This window comes from Apodemus sylvaticus, chromosome 15 (genome assembly GCF_947179515.1).
Source record: "Apodemus sylvaticus chromosome 15, mApoSyl1.1, whole genome shotgun sequence".
Lineage (NCBI taxonomy): Eukaryota > Metazoa > Chordata > Mammalia > Rodentia > Muridae > Apodemus > Apodemus sylvaticus.
The window spans coordinates 70,988,860-71,010,458 of NC_067486.1; the positions used below are offsets into that span (position 1 = coordinate 70,988,860).

Genomic DNA, 21,599 nt, shown 5'->3' on the forward strand with positions numbered 1-21,599 from the left:
GAAACATGGCGAACCCAGACCCAGGATGCCCTCAGTCTGGCCTCGTTTCCAGCCCCAGCAAGTACTTCTTAGTTCCTGAGTGAGGTCGCTTACCGTTCACTTGCTCAGTTCTCTTCCCTGGTCACTCTAAACCCACAGCAGAGGACCCGAGCCAGACTTGGTAGTCACAGCGCCTGCTTGTTTAACAAGAGTCTGCGCTGTTAACTAACTGTGCTCTCGGCTAATTGTAAACCTAAGGTCCCTGCCCTGGCCTAAAACCCAGACCCTTCCTAGGAGAAGACGCTCGGTTTTCTCTTGCTGGGCTACTATCCCAGATTGGAGCCCTGCCCCAGGCTGGGTTTCTCAGTGGAGCTTGGCCCCTAGAGGCCAGAGACTGTGGAGCCAACTTCCTGTGTGAATTTCCAGGTATCCGTCTGTCGTGTTCCTGTACACTTTGACTTCTTCCGTCTTCCGTGCTGGTTGGTCGCTTGCTCTACTGAACAGTACGCTTCAATTACCTGGAAATTGTTGAATTTCTTCATTAACACCTGCAGTTTCCACTTTCCCCAAGTAGACATTTTTATCCCAAGGACGACTGAGTGCTGTGTTTTAAGCCCTCTGTATGTTACAAGAGTTATTAGACTTGATCTAGGATTTGGTTCTATTGGCACGGCTATACTCAGTTGTATAGTTCTGGAATCTTCTACTTAAATCACTGCTTTGCAAATGAGAACCTCTTTTAGATATGCCAGAGAGATTCCCGACCTGCCCCCCGCCCCCATTCTTATGCTATTCTCTTTAAGAGAAAACAAAATTGGGTATCAATGTGATTGCATGAGGCATGTGAGAGAAAACATAGTCTTTGTGTGTGACTTAACTCTATTTTTTTTATTTTTATTCGATATATTTTTTATTTACATTTCAAATGATTTCCCCTTTTCTGGTTCCCCACTCCCCGAAAGTCACATAAGCCCCCTTCCCTCCCTCTGTTCTCCCACCCATCCCTTCCCACTTCCCTGTTCTGGTTTTGTCTTATACTGCTACACTGGGTCTTTCCAGAACTAGGGGCCACTCCTCCATTCTTCTTGTACCTCATTTGAAGTGTGGATTATGTTTTGCACTCTTGCAGACTGCATGGCAAATCATTTTCTAGTCTCTCCAGAGTTCGTTCTTTACCTGAGAATCGAGGAGGTTCCCCCCTCCTTCCAAGTTGTAATGGCTTCAGATTCTTCCTAGTCACGTCTAACTCATACTGCTTTGTATATTTAGATTTTCAAAAGTTCTCAGAATTAAATACACTGGCATCATGGATGATTCTATGAAAAGACCAAGGCGTGGTTTCTGCCTCTATAGACCCTGCACAATGACCTGGAATTAATTGTCCTAATAGTCTCCCACGAAGGTACTCGTTACTTAATGGGCACTTTCTTGCCTCCTGAGGGCAGCTTTCGCTTCTTTTCTTTTTACTTTTTGGAAATAAGAGCTAGCAAGAGACATTATGGGGAGCACAGGACAAGCCACCCCCCCCAAGCTTGTCAGGAAGGTCAGAACTGAATCTTGAGCCCAGATGGTTGAGAGCAATTCCTCTAGAAGCAGCAAGCTATTAGCTTGCTCTTGTCTTCTGTAATTAAGGGGAGGGCCTCATGTCTTTGTATTAGACCCTTTAATCCTAGTGTTGCTAAATGTTTTACAAACACTAATTAATTCAATTAAACCTCACACCACCACCTTGAGGCAGGTAATTCCTCCTTGGGACATTTCATCTTTGCTTGTCACAGTACTGTGGCCCAAGTGTATACTGGTGCTGATGAGAATGGTTAATAATGACCATTTGCCTTTGAATTTAGACAGTGTTGTGCAGCTGTGTCCAACTTGTGCGACGAGGACTGATGAGGAGGACTAAGCCAACGTTCACGCCAGTGATGACCGAGCAGATTCAATGCACCTCTTTCCAGTTCTACAGCATGCCGAAGACGACATGTGACCTTGAACAGTTCTCGGCGACCTCTTTCTGACTCAGTTCCTGCAGCTTTCAAACGGGGCCAGTGATGTGTTACTCACCGCCCTGCCTCACAGAGGCGGGCGCAAGGAGGGATGTCGCAATAGTCTGCGAGGTTCTCAGATGAAAGATGTAAATTAATGTGTGACGAAACATGACTGTACTATCTCCTTGCCATCTAAATGGGCCGGGCGAGTGAAGTAGCAGCATCCTCATACCCTGGCAGAGAAAGCAGTGCTGGCACTAGCCCTACTTTGCAGCTATTACAGGCTCGCAGAGGGTGAAGACTCCTCCTGGCACAAAGGAGAGCAAGACAAGAGATAACAGCTCGCCTAAAGAGGTAGTTAATTGCTTTTCGTCCTTTTCCCTCTTCATACTTTCCTGTTTCCCTTGCCACAGAGCATCTGAGGGCAGTCGGAGAATGGTGGGACATTCGATTCCGAGACATTCTTCCCAAATCTGAGAGATCAATGCTCTTGTGTGTCTGGTAGCTTTGCTCACAGCTGCCCTGGTCATCAGTGTCTTTGATAACCATCTTAATTTATTCAGGACAACATCCTAAGGACGCCCTCCCTTCACAAAGCCTCCCCAGTCTACCTCCTATCCTGTGTTTCCTCTGCCATTCTTGTGAAACTTGCATGTGATTTGGGATTTTGGGGTTGACTTTGTTTCCACAAAAGGCTTAACTCTCAAAGGTCAGGTTTTCCCCCTCCACAAATTAAAGACCAAATAGGAATATGGATTATACAAAATTATATCAAATGAACTATGTGAAATATCATGCTGATATTCTAGAAGAAGTTTTATTCTTCGTCAGCCACAGGTCGTGCCAAGATTACAGAACTGGATCCAGCTGCTTCCCGCATATGCAGTTGTAGCCACTCCTACAACACAAACTGGTGGGACAAACTATATATATATTTATGTCATCATTGTTCACTGAGTTAAGGCCATACCCAGGCCTGGTGTTCAAAACTTGCATGGGATGGTTTATTTGTGTTTTCTGGCACATCTTTCCCCCTTACGTCCAGCTTATGGGCAGGGAAAGAGAAGGCCACTCTCAATGAGATTCTGTGTTTCTCTGGATCCTGGATTTTTTTTAACTTCACGGGCATCTTCCAATGGCCTCGATTCCTGCCATCAACCCCATATCTCTATCTACTGAATAATTTTCTGTCCACTTTATAGGTCATTCTCAAAAGCTCCCTCCACAGAGAGGCTCTCCAGGTCATGAAAGCCCAACACTTCTTGCAAAAGCACTTTGGATGCACTGAAGTAACCTAGAGAGACACAGTGCAGTCCTAGTAATATGGCGGGCAGAGCTGCACCATCGTTTACTTTAAATGCTCATTTGGTCACCTGCTAATTGATTTCCTTAAAGAAAATAGAACGTTACTTATTTTCTGTGCAGAGGTCTTCTTATCTGTTGACCGAGGATGACCAGCACGCTATCAACCCCAGTGGATAGTTTATAGAACGCTTGGATTAGTGACCTCTCTGAGGATGTGCGTGTTAAATGTGCTTTCATACGGAGTCTGCTCAGACATTGGGCTCCTGTGTATAGCTAAGCAGGGCAAAAGAAAGTCAAGAGTCCCCGTGAACTTGCAGACACACGTAAAACTTAGATTTGTAATATTGGCACTGTTGAGAGGTGTGAAGAATACTTTGTGTGTGTAAAAGAAAATGTGAGTTCTAGATTCTGTGGGCCATGAGTTTTGATGCATATAGGTTTTCTGTTTTTTTTTCCATCCAAAACTTTTTTTTTTTAGCAGTTTTAGGGACTTAACTTTCTCCCCACATTTTTCTTAAATATTAACAGCATTTGATGCTGGTGTAAGATTGAATGCAGTTTTTCCTGTAACCCCCATTTCGTTACTCAGTTAATACCACAACTGGTCGTCAAGGATACAGAATTCTGGTTGGAAGGAAATGACCCTAGTAATGCCAGCTTTTTTGGGGGCGAATTAAATACCACCCACACCTGCCCAGGAGCTCTGCTGCTTTCCCCATCTATTTGCCAAAGTTGAGATGAAATGGAAATATTTTTTGTTTTATTATTTTATTTGTTATACTAAATGGTTGCTTGTTAAAATATAAACCAGTGAATTGTGGGCTCTTCACAAAGATGCATGTCACTAATTCTGACTGTTTTCATTATCTCTGAAAAGAAACTTCATATTATTCATATGTAAATATTAATTTTACTTTTATTATTTGGTTAAATGATACTTATGGCTTGGAATTTCCAAGAACTACACACTATACCTGCACACACAAAAATGTTCATAAACATAATTACTGTTACAATGAGGTTTCTTAGTTTGCTCTTTAAAATATTTATCTTTTTTTTATCATTTGCTCAAGGCCTCTTTCTCTCTCCCTCTCCCATCTCTCTGGTGTGAGTGTGTGTGTGTGTGTGTGTGTGTGTGTGTTTGTGTTCTTTCTCTCTCATACACCTTTATCTCAATCTCTAAGGGTTACTTGTGTTAAGCTGGTCACATTAGTGCCATCTGTTTTCTTAGCTGGGAGGGACAGTGTGTGGACACAGTCACTAACCTTTACCGAACATCTTCCCAGGCACTGATCCTCAAAAGACAGCTCCAGGAGGGGGATTTTAGTGTCGTTGTTCTTAGCATGAAAGCAAATAGACATCACTGGACTTTATGTAGCCTGCTGTATCCCGAGGTGGCAAAGATATTTGGTAAAATCCAAATTTGAAGCCAAGTCCTCCAACTCTGAAGTACATTCCCTTAACCAGTGTGCTACCAACTAATGCTAAAGCCAACGTTTACTCTAAGCATGGTGATGACACTTGGCCAGTGCTGCTGTCTGTCCGCATACGTGTTCACAGCTCCACACTCTTGTAGATCAAAGACCATACAAGACTGGCTCTGAGATGTATGGTGGAGAGCTCTCCTTTTATGCTTTTCCACACCACACACGGACTCCCTACAGTTTTCCCAAACTACCGCTCCAGCTTGCAGAATAAAAACGCACCTCCTAGCAGACTTATCTATGCATTTGAGTCCTTACTTCAGCCCCAGGACAACAATTGTGACTTTGTTGTTTTATCTTTCTATGCTAAAACTAATTTTTGCATACCTTGTGTGTAAATAAAAAAAAAAAGAGAGAGAAACTGACTTTGAGGGGCTGGGGAGATGCTCAGTAGTTAAGAGCACTTGCTGCTTGTCCAGAAAACCTGGGTTTGATTCCCAGCTCACAAATGGTGGCTTACAAGCACCATCTGTAACTGCAGTTCTCCAGGATCTGTGGCCCTCTTCTGGCTGCTGAGGGCACCAGGTGCACATGGTGCATAGACAAATACAGGCAGGACATCTAGATACATAAAATAAAGTTTAAAAAAAATAAAAGAAATGCTCCTCCCCAAGTTTTTGTTGTTTGGTGACTTAAATATTTTGTTTCTGAGCATCCATGTTTACTCACAAACACTGGAGCTAGAAAAGGACAGCCTGGAATAGGTTGATTATACGTTTATGCCTTTAGTACACATGTTTCAAGAAAAGCAAGCCTAATTTTGTATACACATTAAGTAGAATACTTTGTGTGTGTAAAAGAAAATGTGATGATTATAAATATCTGTCGAGGTGGATTATGAATAATCTGTATCGTTTGTAAACAAAACGAAGGAGACCAGTACTTAAAAACCTATGGATTGGGGATTCCAACTGAGCAAACAAAAATCTTAGCTCCGTTAGCCTCCCCCACACCCTGGTTCCCCAGCTTCTGAGAATAAAACAGCGACCTGGGAGTTCTTGAGCCCACTTCTCCAGAGGGTTCTGCCAACTCCGCATTGTCTTGCTGGATTTGCAGTCAGATGCCTTACGCTGGCAGGCTGTGGGCAGGCAAAGAGTGTTTTCCCCTGTAAGTTGGGTACAAAGAGATCGGCATGGGAGCGGTGTCCTCTGAGACAGCTGCTTTGAGAGAATGCAGAAGCAGGGAGCAGCCAGAAATTCCTCCTGGCACCAAGTGCCCAGGGGGAGGAGTCCACTTTGCTAAATATTGTCATTTGCTGAAAGAAGGTGTGTGCTCAAGGAGTTTTTAACCTGGAAGATCATTAACTCTTTCATTCAGTGGTCCGGAGGCGGCTCTGGAGTTGGTCCTGGAAGCGTCTGCACACAAGGGTCAGGGAGCAGGAAAGGAGTGCGTTTCCATGGGGGACCACCTTGAGAAGAGCCAGCATGCTTTACTCAACGAAGGGGACGAGAATGAGATGGTAAGTTCCCAGTCTCTTCTTGTCATCTCTCTTCCCTGGCTTCGCACACGCACACACGTGAACACATTCCCACACTTCCCTGAATGTTAACTCTGGAATTACATAAGAAGAGATAATATCCAAGCAACCTTCCTGTCCCGTGAATGTAACTCCTGACAGCGTGATTTTGGTAGAATGAACATATTGTATTCATTTCCATCAAGATTGTTTTCATTTGGAAGTAAAACAGAAGGGGAGAGGAACACAGGGCTGCCTGGTGATTAAGTTTTGAGTCTCCGACTGTATGGGGAGTTGTGTCCAGAACTCCCATTTCAACAGGTCTGTGAGAGGACTAGAGTTTTGTCTGACAGGAAGAAAGGAACCCCGAAGGCAAGGCAGATGCATGCTGGGTCTCTGCGTCTCAGTCTTGTTGGGACTGTTCAGTAGGGAAGACACACGGCATAAATATTAACAATTACCAGCCTCCGCTCAGTTCTTTTGTACTTCAAAAGATTCACTGCTGTAGGGACTGGTTGCAGAAAACTCTGTGTGCTTCGTTGTCCCCTTCATTGGAGATGTGTCCCTGAAACTTGAGATCTGTAAGAAAACCAAAGATGATTCTGTTCTTGGTGAATCCAAAGTGATATTTCTCAATTACAATGTAATCAAGAGAGAGTCAGAGATGTGCAGTTCTGTGTAATAAAGACTTTGTGCTAATTGTGTAAGCATAGCCTTTTATGCCAGTAATGATGCAATTAAAATGTGAGAATGTGATGCTCTAACTCTATAATAGCGTTCTTTACCTTCCTAGAATTAATATACAAATAACAAACCCGAAAGATATTTACTTAAAATGTTTTCTTGGTTAATTGCTCAAGTCCTGACTATTAAATTCTTTGTTCTAAAACTGGTCTTTCAAGTTTAATCTGCTTACTTGTTTCTATAGCAACAACATTTTTTTTTTTGACATTCTGGAATAGATCCCATCTATCAATGCTCTGAAAAAAAAGTTATAAAGGACTAATGGGCATCTTAATTCAGATGGCTTTCTTAAACGTGTCTTTACTTCTTTCAGCTGTAACTATCAATAACAGTTGCTTTCAAGACGCTGCCCAAATGTCACCATAAATGACTTCTTGGCCTCCTGCTGACTCATGTTTCCCTAAGTATTTCCTTGAGAGACTGAAGTTGAGTTCTAACCCTTATCTTGAATGCATTTACCAGAAGGCAGGGACTTTTTGCATGCTCTCTCTTCCTTTCTCATTTGTAATCACATACACTCCCCTCTCCACTCCTCTTGTCTGAAATACCGTTATGGATCTTCTATATTCTTGAAGGCTGCCTCCTTCCTCTCCCAGTGAACGCTCTAGGTGAAGTAATCTTGCTACTACTTCCTCTTTGTTACAGAACCACCCACAGCATCAGGGGTCAGCCCAGTTTTGTATGCAGCTGGCGGCTCAGTTGAATGCCTTGGCTGGGGAAGGGACACTATGTGTTTTGGTGAGCAGTGATTTGACTAAGGCACAGCAGAGGTGCAGCATTAGTATGCGCCCAGCTCCTTGTCCTGTTCTGACCGCTGAAACCTGGCCCCCTGCCTGGTACTGCATTGTTTTATTTTTGCTACACTGGTCCTCATTTGTGGCAGTAAACTTTAAAAGTTGTCTATCCTATCTTATCCTATCTATCCATCCACCCATCCGTCTGTCTGTCCGTCCATCCGTCTGTCTGTCTGTCTGCCTGCCTACCTATGTACGTACGTACGTACGTATGTATGTATGTATGTATGTATGTATGTATGTATGTATGTATGTATCTACCTACCTACCTACCTATCCATCCATCCATCCATCCATCCATCCATCCACCCACCCACCCACCCACCCACCCACCCACCCACCCACCCATCCATCCATCCATCCATCCATCCATCTATCTATCTATCTATCTATCTATCTATCTATCTATCTATCTATCTATCTACCTATCATGTATTTTTGTTCTGGGTTCTGGTATACAATAAGTTTTCATGGTTATTTAGTTTCCTCCATGACCCTGTGAGGTTAGTGACGAGAGCAGTGTACAAGTCATTTACCCAAGGCTGCCTTGGCCAGCAAGACGAAGAGCTGGAGCATCTCGTAGGCTAGGCTAAGTAGGTAGTCCTGTGACTCTGTGTCTGAACACAGTCCACTGATGCCTTTTCTTTACTGGGGACACTTTACTCTTTTTTTTTTTAAATAAAAGATTTATTTATTTATTTATTTATTTATTTATTTATTTATTTATTTATTTTAGATGTACCAGTACAATGTAGTTATCTTTAGACACACCAGAAGAGGGCATTGGATCCCATTACAGATGGCTGTGAATCACCATATGGCTGCTAGGAATTGAATTCAAGACCTCTGCATGAGCAGTCAGTGCCCTTAACCACTGAGCAGTCTCTCCAGCCCCCAACACTGTACTCTTAATAGAACATATTTCTTCCCCTAAGAAAGCAAGGCTAAGGAGAATGTCTGATCTTAGCTCCCCTAAGGTATGCTGTTGTCTCCTATGACTTGTAGGCTAATCCCTTTATAAAGCCAAGGTTGTCTAAAAATTTGACATACCAAAGTGTTACAGATTCTTTGCAACACCACAAGTGTGGATGATTCCGATCGTAAGTCCTCTAATGATAGAAATGGCTCCAAATTTCAATAAAACCTTAACAATCTAAGATTTAGCTTTCATATAAAAGAAGAACTGAGAATGGCTCAAATTATCTTTCAGTCCAGAATCAAAGAAGCAGGAGCTATAGAACAATTGTAGGTAACCTGAATATTGCCTTCAAATGAAGATAAGACATCAAAGGAAGGAAAACCCTGTTGGAGGGCAAGAAAGTGCCCTTCAGAGAAAGCTTAACCAGACACTGCTAGAAGGCCTCCAAAAGGGGTCTAGAGTTCATTTCCTGGCCTTGGACTAGCCACCTGTCTGCTCAAGCCCCAGTTTCCTTATCTATAAAATAGGAGTGGTTCTTTCAATCCTACCTGTCTCTCAGGGTTCTTAGGAGGACTAACTGGGAGCATCAATGTAGAAATGTTTTGAGAAGGAACAATTTTGGGGACTCATGAGCTGTTACTGTCTAAACAAAGGTAGGGGCCTTCCACCACTGATTGAACGCTGTCCCTCTACAATGAAGTCCCTTTTTATATTAATGACAATATAAAAACATAGTTCTGTTTTCTGTAGAGATTATTTATAAATGGAGAGGCTAATGTCATGTTATACCTGCCTTGTAGGGCTCCCTGTGACATGTTCCTTTTTGTGAAGTGAGACTATCAGATCTCCAGGGAGTTCACATCCCATGAATTCCAGTGTTGTGTATTTCTCTTCTGAAATGACTTAGAAGTATTAGTGCTCATCTCCTCATGCATGACTGACAATGATAAGGATTAATTGATCCAATGTTGATCACATTAATGAAATCTCTCCTTCCAGAGAAGTATTTTATCCTAGTAAGTTTTGGTAAAGTGATGTACTCTGAATTCGCTCCTACATTTTTCGCAAGCAAAAAACGAAACACTTGACTATTTTTCTGAGATGATGTGGTGTGTGTGTGTGTGTGTGTGTGTGTGTGTGTGTGTGTGTGTGTGATAATAGTGAGACAAGAATTCAGGTTTGAAGAACAAAATAAATATGATTACATCTGAATATGATTAATACTACCATGTTGATGACTCTTTTCCAGGCTTCTACAGTATATTGCAGTATATTCATAAAACCAAATCATTCTAATGATTGTGGTGCATTTTAATACTATTTATATTCTTCAAATTCTGCGTGTTGTTCGTGTAGTATGGAAACACTGGGTAATGGGCTACTGTGCAACTGTATACCTTGTGATGGCACATTTCTATACTGAAATGAGCAATATTACTAGAGTTTGTGCTACAGAATTCTGCACATAATTGCAGGCCTTCCATCCTGGTCCTGCCAGCATATTGCCAAAACACATTTTTTTCTCTTTGGTTCCTTTCTCCCTGTCACATGCATCCGGATACAATTTGGATATTACCTGTTACTTCTCCTATGTATTGAGGCCAAATAAAATAAAACCAATTGCAATATATCCTTAAGGAATACATACACATCATCGCAAGTATGCATTTTTAAGACAAAGAATAGAATCTGTACTCTCTTTTGAAGGCTACCTCTTTCTGTGAGTACTGAGGATAGACTTGGGGTGGATATCTTTCCTTTTGATATGGCACTGCATGTCTACTACGGTGTTTGAGTTGTGTTAGCATGAACTGCGCTCCATCTCCAATGTTGCATACTTGTTATTCTTAATTTTGTATTGGCTGTGATGAACAACATTAGGTATTTTGGATATTCTTCAAATTATTTCCTGAGAACGAAATGTTCAGAAATAGCCTTGGAGCACTAAAGGAGATGCACAGTTTAACTTTTGACACATAATATTTGACACTGAATACTCCATTTCTTCCTAAAAGTTTTGCTGTAAATTTCTATACGAAGCAGCAATCCCTTTTTATGATACACCTCTTCCTTACCTCTATCTTCAAATTTTACTTTTACATTTTGACTCATCTACTTTGTAAAATGATGTTTGATGCCTGCATTCATTTTGTATTTCCATGATGAGGTTAAACATGTTAATTGGCATTTATGCTTTCCACCTAGGGCCCCTTTTGTTACTGATGTTACTAGTGCTGCATTAAACATTTAGCCTAACACATATGTGTTCTTAACTAAGAGAATGTGATTGCTTTGCTCTCACCATGATACCTGCTACACACAAGTGGGTAATGTCCAACAGCGTATGCGAAACACAAAGGAGATCACGGGGCGATGTGTTTGGTGGTGTGCTGGCAAATATTTATCACAGTTAATTGTTAACTATTGAGAAACAAAAGACTAGAGAATATGGAAACACAAGAGACTCCTTCCTTTTCAACTTCCAGATCACTTCTAAGTGCCTGGCAAGATGCTAGTATTGCAAGTTACCTGGAGTGGCAGTAGGTGGTTTGTGGGCTCAGCCACACTGGCAATAGTACTGTGTCTTCACTGTGAGTTGGGGTTGGGTGTCCTTGACAATGAGCTCATTCTGATGTCTCTGGTTTTCTTCTCTAACCCCCAGGAGCAGAAGCCCCTCCCCCGCCCGACCTCAGGGCTACTCACTTCTTATGCTTAGCAGCACCTCTGAGAGGCTTGCCAGTGCGCACCAGTAGGCCCGCAGACCGCATAGTGGAGGGATTGTGTTCAGGCTGAGACATTTTGTCAGCTGAAATGTTCAGGAAGCTGGGCCTTTGGCCAAGTCTGATGTCTTTATTCTCGATTCTTTGCTGCTGAACTCCCATGGAGTGAACTCATCTTTGATATAAACCTGTACGGAGTGGGATTTAATCGGTTCTGGAGAGCAGGGGTCTTGACTGAACAACCTTTCCACGGCCTTCCCAAATCAAGCCTTTGGGAATGCCTCTGGCACAAAACGGTAGCACTGGTTGGCTGTGATGGCAAGCTCCTTTCACCTGCAGTTTTACATTCTGAGGAAAAACGAAAACACAGAGGCAGCAGGACTCAGAAATAGAACCGCTTTGAGTAATTAAAAAAATAACGGTAGAAAAATTATGTTATTTTTGAAAAAAACTGATCAACAATCTCCTGCAGCTTTCATTCTTTCCCAAGTATAACCATCTTATTGTGCAGAGTTAATTAACCATACCACACAGTTTTTTTTATGATGTTTTATTATTTTCTCTCATTCATTCATGTGTGAGCTTAGCAGATTATTTAAGCGGCCTCTCATCTGTACCAGGAGTCCTCTGGGCTAACCAGGAAGATCTTTAGTGAATAAAAACCAGTTTCTGTTTCTGAGAAGTTCATAGTTGAGTGGACAAGGCCCAAGCACATAATTCATAGGCCTAGAGCAAAATGAAAATGAAGTGGCTTGTGTCCAACAGTTACTAAGAACCTCAGGGTGATTGTGATACACTACCCCAAGTGCCGGGCCATTTTCAGTGTGGGTCCCTTTGGGACCACAGGGTATCCCAGGAGCCTGTTGCATGTAGGTGTCATCGTGGACTTGCAAACAAATATGCAAGGACTAGGGAGCAATTCAGTGACAGCAAACCATAGGAAGAAAGGTAGTATGCAGTCTCCTCCAAGGGGTAGGTAAGAATGTGTAGGGCTTTATAAGACATTCCAGAGGATACACATTTTCCATTCTAATGATTCCTAAGCACTGGTCCGTGAAATAATACTGGACTCATGTTGGGGATGATATAAAAATAGACCCTTAGATTTTATTCTAGACCTCCTGGATTAGGCATATTAGAGTTGGACTTCATTGGAATGTTTGGAACGTTGGCCTGATAGACACGTGTAGAAACTTCAGGGTATTTGAGTGATATGGAGGGTTTTCAAGGAGTGAACAAGGTTTTTGTGGAGAAAGATAAAGCCAGTGAGGAAATGTTTGAAACAGTCCAGGCAAAAGGATCAGAACTAAACTAATGTCTTGTCAAAGAGGATGATGGGTAGAAAGTGGATTTGATGGTATTTAGAAGTTAGTATTAAAAAGAATTGATTATCCACCGACCGTAATGTAAGAAAGAGAGAGACCAAGGAAAATGACACTAATTCCAGATAGCTGAAAGTGTCCTGTCTTGGGGCAACAAGTTGGGAGGGCAGATGGCAAGAGTAAATAATGAATAGATGTTGATTTGGGCCAAGTACAGACTAAGACTATACACAAAGCAATTGGCTTATTCTAAGTAACCATGCACGAAGTATCATCTCTCCTTTACCAGCAGGGGAATTGAGGTAAGGAACTGTAAAGTGACATGCCTAGGTTCATTTGCCTAAGTGAACGGCTTAAGTCCTTGCTTGGACAGTGCTGTCTATTGGATTTTCCCGGTTGTGGATGTGCTGTCTGACGTTTTAATAGTGTCAACAGCTGCGTGCAGTAGAAGGAAGCACACCGGGAAGCTGGAGGCCAGCACCGAGGTGTTGCCTTTGACAGTATTTATTTTTATAACCACGAAACAAATTAAGCACACCTCTCTTTGACTTTGCCTCACAAGGCATGAGTAATTAATACCTTCCTGGTCTGAACCAAGGCTTCAGTGAAGATAATTTTGTAAGGTTCTCTCCTATCCCTGTGATTTAAATTTAAAGAAGTACACGAAACCACTGTGAGTTAAAGAATGTTTTGATACTGTTGATTTCTTCAAGGTGCTGTGGGTTTGGTATTCTGCTTTCGTGTATGTATGTATGTTTGATTTATTTTTTTGAGACAGAGTCTTGCTATGTAGGCTGGATGACTTTGAACTCACTGTTCTCCTTCCCTAGACTCTTAGGTGCTGACGCTATAGGAGTGTACTGCCACATCTAACACTGTGAGCCCTTTTAGTTAAGAAAAGGAAGTGTTTGTGAAGATATTGTCTTGAACAGGAGCTAGACATCTACAAGTACTATGTGGACTAATGAGACATGAGGGGTAAAGAGTATTAGGCAATAATTAAGTGGCATCTGAGTTTACAAGGTGCTGACACCTCTCTCTTCCCCCTCCAAAGGCAGACACGAAGAACCAGTGACTTGGTAATGAGTTCAGAGGACATTCAACCATCGATGGTGGTTTCAAGGCTTTGTGAGGACTGGCTGAATTAGGACAAGCCACCCTAATAACCTATGGCTCTTTCTAAATGCTCATCAAGTAAACCTTGGCAAGCTGTCCAAACCACCACACAGTCAGAAATGAAGGACTGAGGAGGACACGGCCTCCCCAGTCCTGCTATCTGCCTAAGGCTAGTCTTCTAAACAATGAGCACAGACATGGTCTGGATGTTCCCTCAGAAAAAGAACAGATAGGTGGCTAGGTGTCCCTGTGTGCTTTCCCAAGCTGTGTCTCCCAAGCCAGGACACTCTCTGACCTTGATGTGCGCACACAGGGTCCTGGCAGAGACTGTCATCGATTTGTCATCTCAGATTCATCTCTGGGGCAGAGCCAAGCTGGAAGGTTTTGAGACTCTGTTGCTTTATTCTTAAAATCAGTATATAGCTAACACTGGGAGTGAAGGACCATTCAGGATTGGGAGCTACCTCTGAAGGCACCCAGGAGTTTAAGTTTGCATAGATAGTTGGAAACATATAGATGCAAATAGTTACTTATACCTTCTTTTAAATAAAAAGGTTGGGTTTTTCTTAGAAACTATTTAAAATATTTTTTTCATTCCCAAATGTCATTATTGGGATCATTTTCTACCCATCGTAAGTCAGGATAGTTGCAATGCTGCCTCCTCCTGGAGGAGCATCCTTCCATCAGCCCATGCATTTCTGCCTGCAGGCTGACAGAGGACAGTGGAACAGCCAACACAGACTACTGTTGATGCGCAGCCGATGACTGCAGTGATTTTATAGCATCCTGAGCATTTCACATTTGTAATGTAGGAATTGAAGCTCTATACCAGGATCTTTTGAGTGTGTGTGTGTGTGAGTATCCTTTTCTAGAGAGAGATAAGGAGGACTTTTTAGAGGGCATGCCTCTCCTTTGTGAGAGACACGTTCTTGTAGGGAGGTTGTCATCACTGAAAGGCTATTTTTATATTTACAATTCCTTTATTCCTCCCAGACCAACAACTTGAGGGGAACTATCAAATCCCCCCAGAAATAGGCTTTTTTATTAGGTAATCTATGGTTTCTGGGATGCACATAATCTTCTATGTAGGTGTCATAGTTAGGTAATAGTAGTAGTGTAGGGATGTGATTAAACACCATGAAAAAAACAATTGGGGGAGAAGATGGCTTATTTGGCTTATACTTCCATATTGTGTACATTATTGAAGGACGTCTGGACAGGAACTCAAGCAGGGCAGGAACCTGGAGGCAGGAGATGATGCAGAGGCCACAGAGCAGTGCTGTGTACTGGCCTGGTTCTCATGGCTTGCTCAGTCAGTCTTCTTATAGAACCCAGAACCACCAGCCCAGGGATGGCATCACCTACAATGGGCTGGGCTCTCCCCCATCAATCACTAATAAAAAAAATGTCCTACAGGCTTGCTTGCAGTCTGATCTTATGGAGGCTTTTTTTTTAGTTGCAGATTCCTACTCTTAGATGACTTCATTTTGGGTCAAGTTGACATAAAACTCTCCAGCATAGTAGGGTACCAATTAAAGATATTATATCTTGTATAAAACAGTAGTCATGATGATATGAAGTGAAGAGCAGTGGGAAAGACTCTTTGGTCAGGAGAATAATGTAGAGGGTGGGGTAGAGGAAGAGGTTGGGAGAGGGATGAATACCATTAAGGATGTTTGACAGAGCCATATGGAAACCTGCTATTTTATTGAACATATCTCTGGGGATTGAACTCAGACTTTTGTGCACGATAAGCAAGTTTTTACTTCTGGCTCACTTCCCTAGCCAATGTTATATATTTATTTCCAGATTGCTGTCCTTCAACTTGGAAATTCCTAGTAACCCAAAGACCTGTCAGCTGAAGGAAGAATCTTTTGTAGATTTTTTCTTTATTTGATTCCAAGAAAAAAAATTTTTTTGTTTTCAATTTCCTCTAACAAGCCACATGTATTCTTCTTTCTGGCATGTTACAGAAATTATTAAACATTTTCTTCTTTCCTCTCCCTTCTCCTCTCCCCTCCCTTCCTTCACACACCCCTCCTCTCTCCTCTTCTTCATTCCTTTCTTCCTTTTCTTCTTTCCTATGGGGCTTTGGAGTGTTGTCCAGGTTCGTCTGGAACTCCAGGGCTTAAGCAATACTTCTACTTCAGCAGGCCAGATGTTGGGAGCTACGGGTGAATGCTACCACATCTGGCTCCTCTGTCTACTCTCATTCTCTTTTCCTCTTCCTCTCCCTCCCCATTCTCTATCCCTCTTTCCTTCTCTATGTGTCTGGGCTTCTATGTAGAGCTCAGGCTAGCCTTGAACTTGCAGGCTTGCTGTCTCTGTCTGGAGTGTTTTGATTACAGACCTTCTGCAACACTGCTTTTATTCCTCTCTTAACCAGGAGCATGACTTTATCCAGATCCTTTCTCATCAGAGTCCTGCTCCATCTACAAAAACCATATTAAAGAAAGAAGAAAAATCTCTTCTTTCTTTAAGTCATTAGGAAATCTCATGGCCACAATCACCTCTTCCTTATCTGGCCTGGTCTTTTGAAATGTAATTAACTCCTTCTCTTCCTCTAGTTACCCAATATAGAATAGAATAGCTTCTTAACTAACTTTTTCACAATAAAACTCCAGGTACAGTTTTTGTAAAAATCCTAAGTTTCTGGTCAGGGATACTGGGATACAGACATGAGCAGAGTTAGAGATAGTAGGATCGGCTCACGTGGATATCTCTTTAGACTTAACTATCTGTGTATACCTGTGTACATGTATCTTTAGACTTAACTATCTGTGTATACCTGTGTACATGTATCTTTAGACTTAACTATCTGTGTATACCTGTGTACATGTATCTTTAGACTTAACTATCTGTGTATACCTGTGTACATGTATCTTTAGACTTAACTATCTGTGTATACCTGTGTACATGTATCTTTAGACTTAACTATCTGTGTATACCTGTGTACATGTATCTTTAGACTTAACTATCTGTGTATACCTGTGTACATGTATCTTTAGACTTAACTATCTGTGTATACCTGTGTACATGTATCTTTAGACTTAACTATCTGTGTATACCTGTGTACATGTATCTTTAGACTTAACTATCTGTGTATACCTGTGTACATGTATCTTTAGACTTAACTATCTGTGTATACCTGTGTACATGTATCTTTAGACTTAACTATCTGTGTATACCTGTGTACATGTATCTTTAGACTTAACTATCTGTGTATACCTGCGTACATGTATCTTTAGACTTAACTATCTGTGTATACCTGCGTACATGTATCTTTAGACTTAACTATCTGTGTATACCTGCGTACATGTATCTTTAGACTTAACTATCTGTGTATACCTGCGTACATGTATCTTTAGACTTAACTATCTGTGTATACCTGCGTACATGTATCTTTAGACTTAACTATCTGTGTATACCTGCGTACATGTATCTTTAGACTTAACTATCTGTGTATACCTGCGTACATGTATCTTTAGACTTAACTATCTGTGTATACCTGCGTACATGTATCTTTAGACTTAACTATCTGTGTATACCTGTGTACATGTATCTTTAGACTTAACTATCTGTGTATACCTGTGTACATGTATCTTTAGACTTAACTATCTGTGTATACCTGTGTACATTTACCTTTGATCTCTATGCTCTTCCACGTCATAAAGACAGCCCTCTCATCTTGCTACTAAGTCTAGGTTTGACGTAGGAGCAGAGTCCTAGGTCAAGGAGAGTAAATAGCAGAGTGTTTTTTCTTCTATCGTTCTTCTAGCATCAACACAGTTTTGCTTGTATCTTGGAGAGAGTTCCTTCCTTGGAAGTAATTGATCCTTGTCAGTTACTGTCTGTTGTAGAGAAAGAGGCAGAGACCTGAGAAGGACATTGTGCCCAACTGCTGGTGTCATTACTCACCTTCTTCACACCTGTGCGACCAAGGAGACAACAGTGCCATGCCATTTTCTGTTCCAACCATCTGTCGTTCTCATGAGTGCAAGGTAGCACCTGTGGGGAGGAATTCTCAGTACCCGTGAACGGGCTGGCCTTACAGTTTTAGAAAGAACAGACTTGTTCTACCCACATGTGGTTTCTATGAACTTACTCACCTTTTATCTGATTTCTTCTTATCTGCATGTATGGCAGCCACCACTGTCACCTGTGATCTATAAAAGATGAAAGAATTGTTCTATATTTTTGGAGGCATTTTTCTAAAAAAAAAAAGATTTATTTTAGTTATGCATTTATGCATATGGGTGATTTGCCAGAAAGTACGCCTGTGCATCACATGTATACAGTGTCTATAGAGACAGAAAAGGGTGTCAGAACCTTTTGACTTCAAGTTACAGATGGCTGTGAGTAGCCATGTGTATGCTGAGAGGCAAATCTGGGTCCTCTGTAAGAACAAGTGCTCCTAAGTGCTGACCTATCTCTCCGGCCCTGGTAGTTGACCCTTTTCCCACCCACTTGATTGACTTAAAGTTTTAGCTGTTGGGTAGATTCAGGAAAGTGTATGACTTTGTGGGTTATCTTATCTGTTTCTGGTGGTTATGGCAACGGTTGTAGTCTATACAGTGTTATGCATTTAAAAGGTACAATTTTTCTGGGGAACTGGGTGACGATTAGAGAAACCATAGCTCAGATGTATCTTTGTCATTATCCTTTCCAGTTTGGCAACAGTGACTGTAAGAAATGTATAGGCAGTTAGCTTGCTATAATAATTTCCTGCATCCTTTTTCTTGTGTTTCCCACTTCTGAGAATATAACTGCTATAAATTTTTCATAAGAATTCATGTCAAATTAAAAACAATCCATCTCCCATCACAAAATCATAATCAACATGACTAACCAAGACAATATATATCTTCCTAAAACTGGTACCCTATAGCTAAGTTTCCTGAGATAAGTCACTTAGATGATGCATAGTGATGTCCAAATAGCAATTATAAGTACGCTCAAGGAACTTTAGAGGGTATGAATAAATGCTGGAATAAAGACTGCAACTATGAACAGTTGAATGTAATAATCATAAAAACATTGATTCAAGACATGAAAATAAATTTAATACAGAAATAGAACTTTTGAAGAAAATCCAAACTAAAATAAAAATGGAAACTAAAATTTAGTAACTCAAAGGAAAATCTCAGTGGAAGGCTTCGCCAGTACAAAGTATCAAGTTGAGGAAAGAGCATCAGGGCTTGAAGACAAGTAGAGCAAGTGGATCCCTCATTCAAAGAAAATAGTGAATCTAGGAAAACTCATGACAATGCAGTAACTCTGGGACACCGTAAAAAGACCAATTTCATGAATATAGGCTTAAAGGAGGGGAAGAAACCCAGACCAAATGTAGAGGAAATATTTTTATTGAAATTGCAGAAGAAAATTCACCAAATCTAAGGAAAGTGCTGCTTATAGAGGCATGACAGGTATATAGGATGCCAAAATAACAGGACCAGAAAGGAAGCTTCCCATGCCATATGATAATTACAGTACTAACTGTACAGAAGAAGGAAGGCTATTGAAAACTCTATGATAGAAAGACCAAGTTACATTTAAAAGCAGGCCCATCAAAATAACACTTGACTTTTCAGTGGGCACATTGAAAGCCAGAAGGTATTTACAGATAGTCTACAAGCTCTGAAAGACCACAGATGCCAATAAAGATTAAATATACCCAGCAAAACTATCAGTCATACACTTCCCATGATAAAAATATTTAACTAACTAATGTCCACCAAGTTAGTTCTGCAGAGGACACTGAAAGAGTTGCTTCAGTCTAAAGAGAAAACTAAACAGTCTCAAGAGGATATGTGGAATAAATTAACAGTTTCAGGACAGTGAATCAAAAGGGGTCAAAGAAAACACCACTGCTACTTCACAATGACAGGAGTTAATAAACATTGTTTAAAATAATTCTTAATGTTAATAGTCTTAATTATCTCACAAAAAGACACAGGGTAGTAACAGATGGGATTAGAAACTAGGATCTATCTTCTTGCTACCTCCGAGAGACATACCTCACCATCATGATAGATACCACCATAGAGTAAAAGGATGAGAAACAGTATTCCATAAAAATGGACCCAAGAAATGAGCAGGTATATATGTTTGCTTCTGACAAAATAGACTCCAAATCAAAAGTAGTCAGAAGAGAGAGGAGGAACATATCATATTCATTAAAGGAAAAATATACCAAGAGGATATAGCAGTTTTAAGTTTGTGCACCAAACAGGTCATAAAAGAAATAATATTTAATCTAAAAATACAGATTAACTTGAGCACAGCAATAGTATGTGACATCAGTGCCCCACTGTCATTAATAGACAAGGTATCCAGATAAAAACTAAACAGAAAAACACTGGAGTCAATAGGCATCACAAATACAATGGACCTAACAGACGTGTATAAAAAATTTGACCTAAATACTAATAGACTTTTCTTTCACTAGTCCATAAAAGTTTTCTTCAAAATTGAAAAATATTATGTCACAAAGAAACTTCAACAAATATTAAAATTTGAAATAACATCTGCATTATACATGACCACAGTGGAATAAAGCCTGACTATCAACAGTAATAGAAACTACAGAAGCAACACAAATCCATGGAAACACAGAACACACTGATGAATGATAACTTGCTCAAGGATGAAGTCACAAAGGGAGGTTTAAAACTTTCTAGAAATCAGCGAAAATAAAACCATTGTATATCCAAATCTGTAGGATGTAATGAAGGCCGCCCCAATAAGACAGTTTATAGTACTAGGTGTGTACATTGAAGTGTCTAAATCAGTGGTTCTCAACCTGTGGGTTGTGGTGCGTTGGGGGTCAAATATCAGATATTCTGTATATCAGATATTTATATTACAATTAATAACAGGAGCAAAGTTACCGTTATGTGGTAGCAATGAAATAATATCATGGTTTGGGGGTCACCACAACACAATGAACTGTATTATAGGATCACAGCATTAGGAATGTTGAGAATCACTAACTTAAAGGCTTTAGAAAGTCAGGAATAAACAACAACCCCAAAAGGTAACCATGATGAGATGATCTAAATCAGATAATCGAAATGAAATCAATGAAAAAGAAATGAAAACTTGTAAATAATCAAAGAAACAAAGAGCTGGATTTTTGAAAGACTAACAAGGCTGACAAACCTTTAGCTAAATTAACCAAAAGAGAAAGAGGGTCCTATTAATAAAATTAATTATCAAAAGAGAGACATTTACAGCAGTACCTGGAAAAATTCAAAGATTCATAAGATCACAATTAAAAATTCCTTATTTTATCACTCTGGAAAATCTAAACTAAATGGATGAATTTCTACATATGGTGTAGCTAATAGTTTAAATAGACCTATAACAACCTCTGAGATAGAAGTAGTAAATACTCAAGTGAGAAAATACGGAGACAAAGTATGGAGCAGAGACTAGAGGAAAGGCTATCCAGAGACTGCCCCATCTGGGGGTCCATCCCATATACAGATACCAAACCCAGACACTCTTGTGGATGCCAAGAAGTGCTTGCTGACAGGAGCCTGATATATCTGTCTCCTGAGAGTCTCTGCCAGAGCCTGACAAATATAGAGGTAGATGCTTGAAGCTAACCATGGGATTGAGCACAGGGTCCCCAATGGAGGAGTTAGAGAAAGAACTATAGGAGCTGAAGGGGTTTGCAACCCCATAGGAAGAACAACAATATCAACCAACCAGATCCCCCAACTCCCAGGGACAACAGCACCAACCAAAGGGTACACATGGAAGGAACCATG

At 40.8% G+C, this 21,599-nt stretch overlaps 1 protein-coding gene across 3 annotated transcripts in view; it reads left to right on the forward strand.

Moving 5' to 3' along the window:
- The first annotated feature begins 6,149 nt into the window (after window positions 1-6,149).
- Window positions 6,150-21,599, forward strand: part of Atp13a4 (ATPase 13A4) — a 132,204-nt gene continuing 116,754 nt past the window's right edge. For all 3 annotated transcript variants that reach the window (XM_052158491.1, XM_052158493.1, XM_052158494.1), the window contains exon 1: window positions 6,150-6,212. In XM_052158491.1, coding sequence (XP_052014451.1) covers window positions 6,150-6,212 — 63 coding nt within the window. The remainder of the gene's footprint in view (window positions 6,213-21,599) is intronic.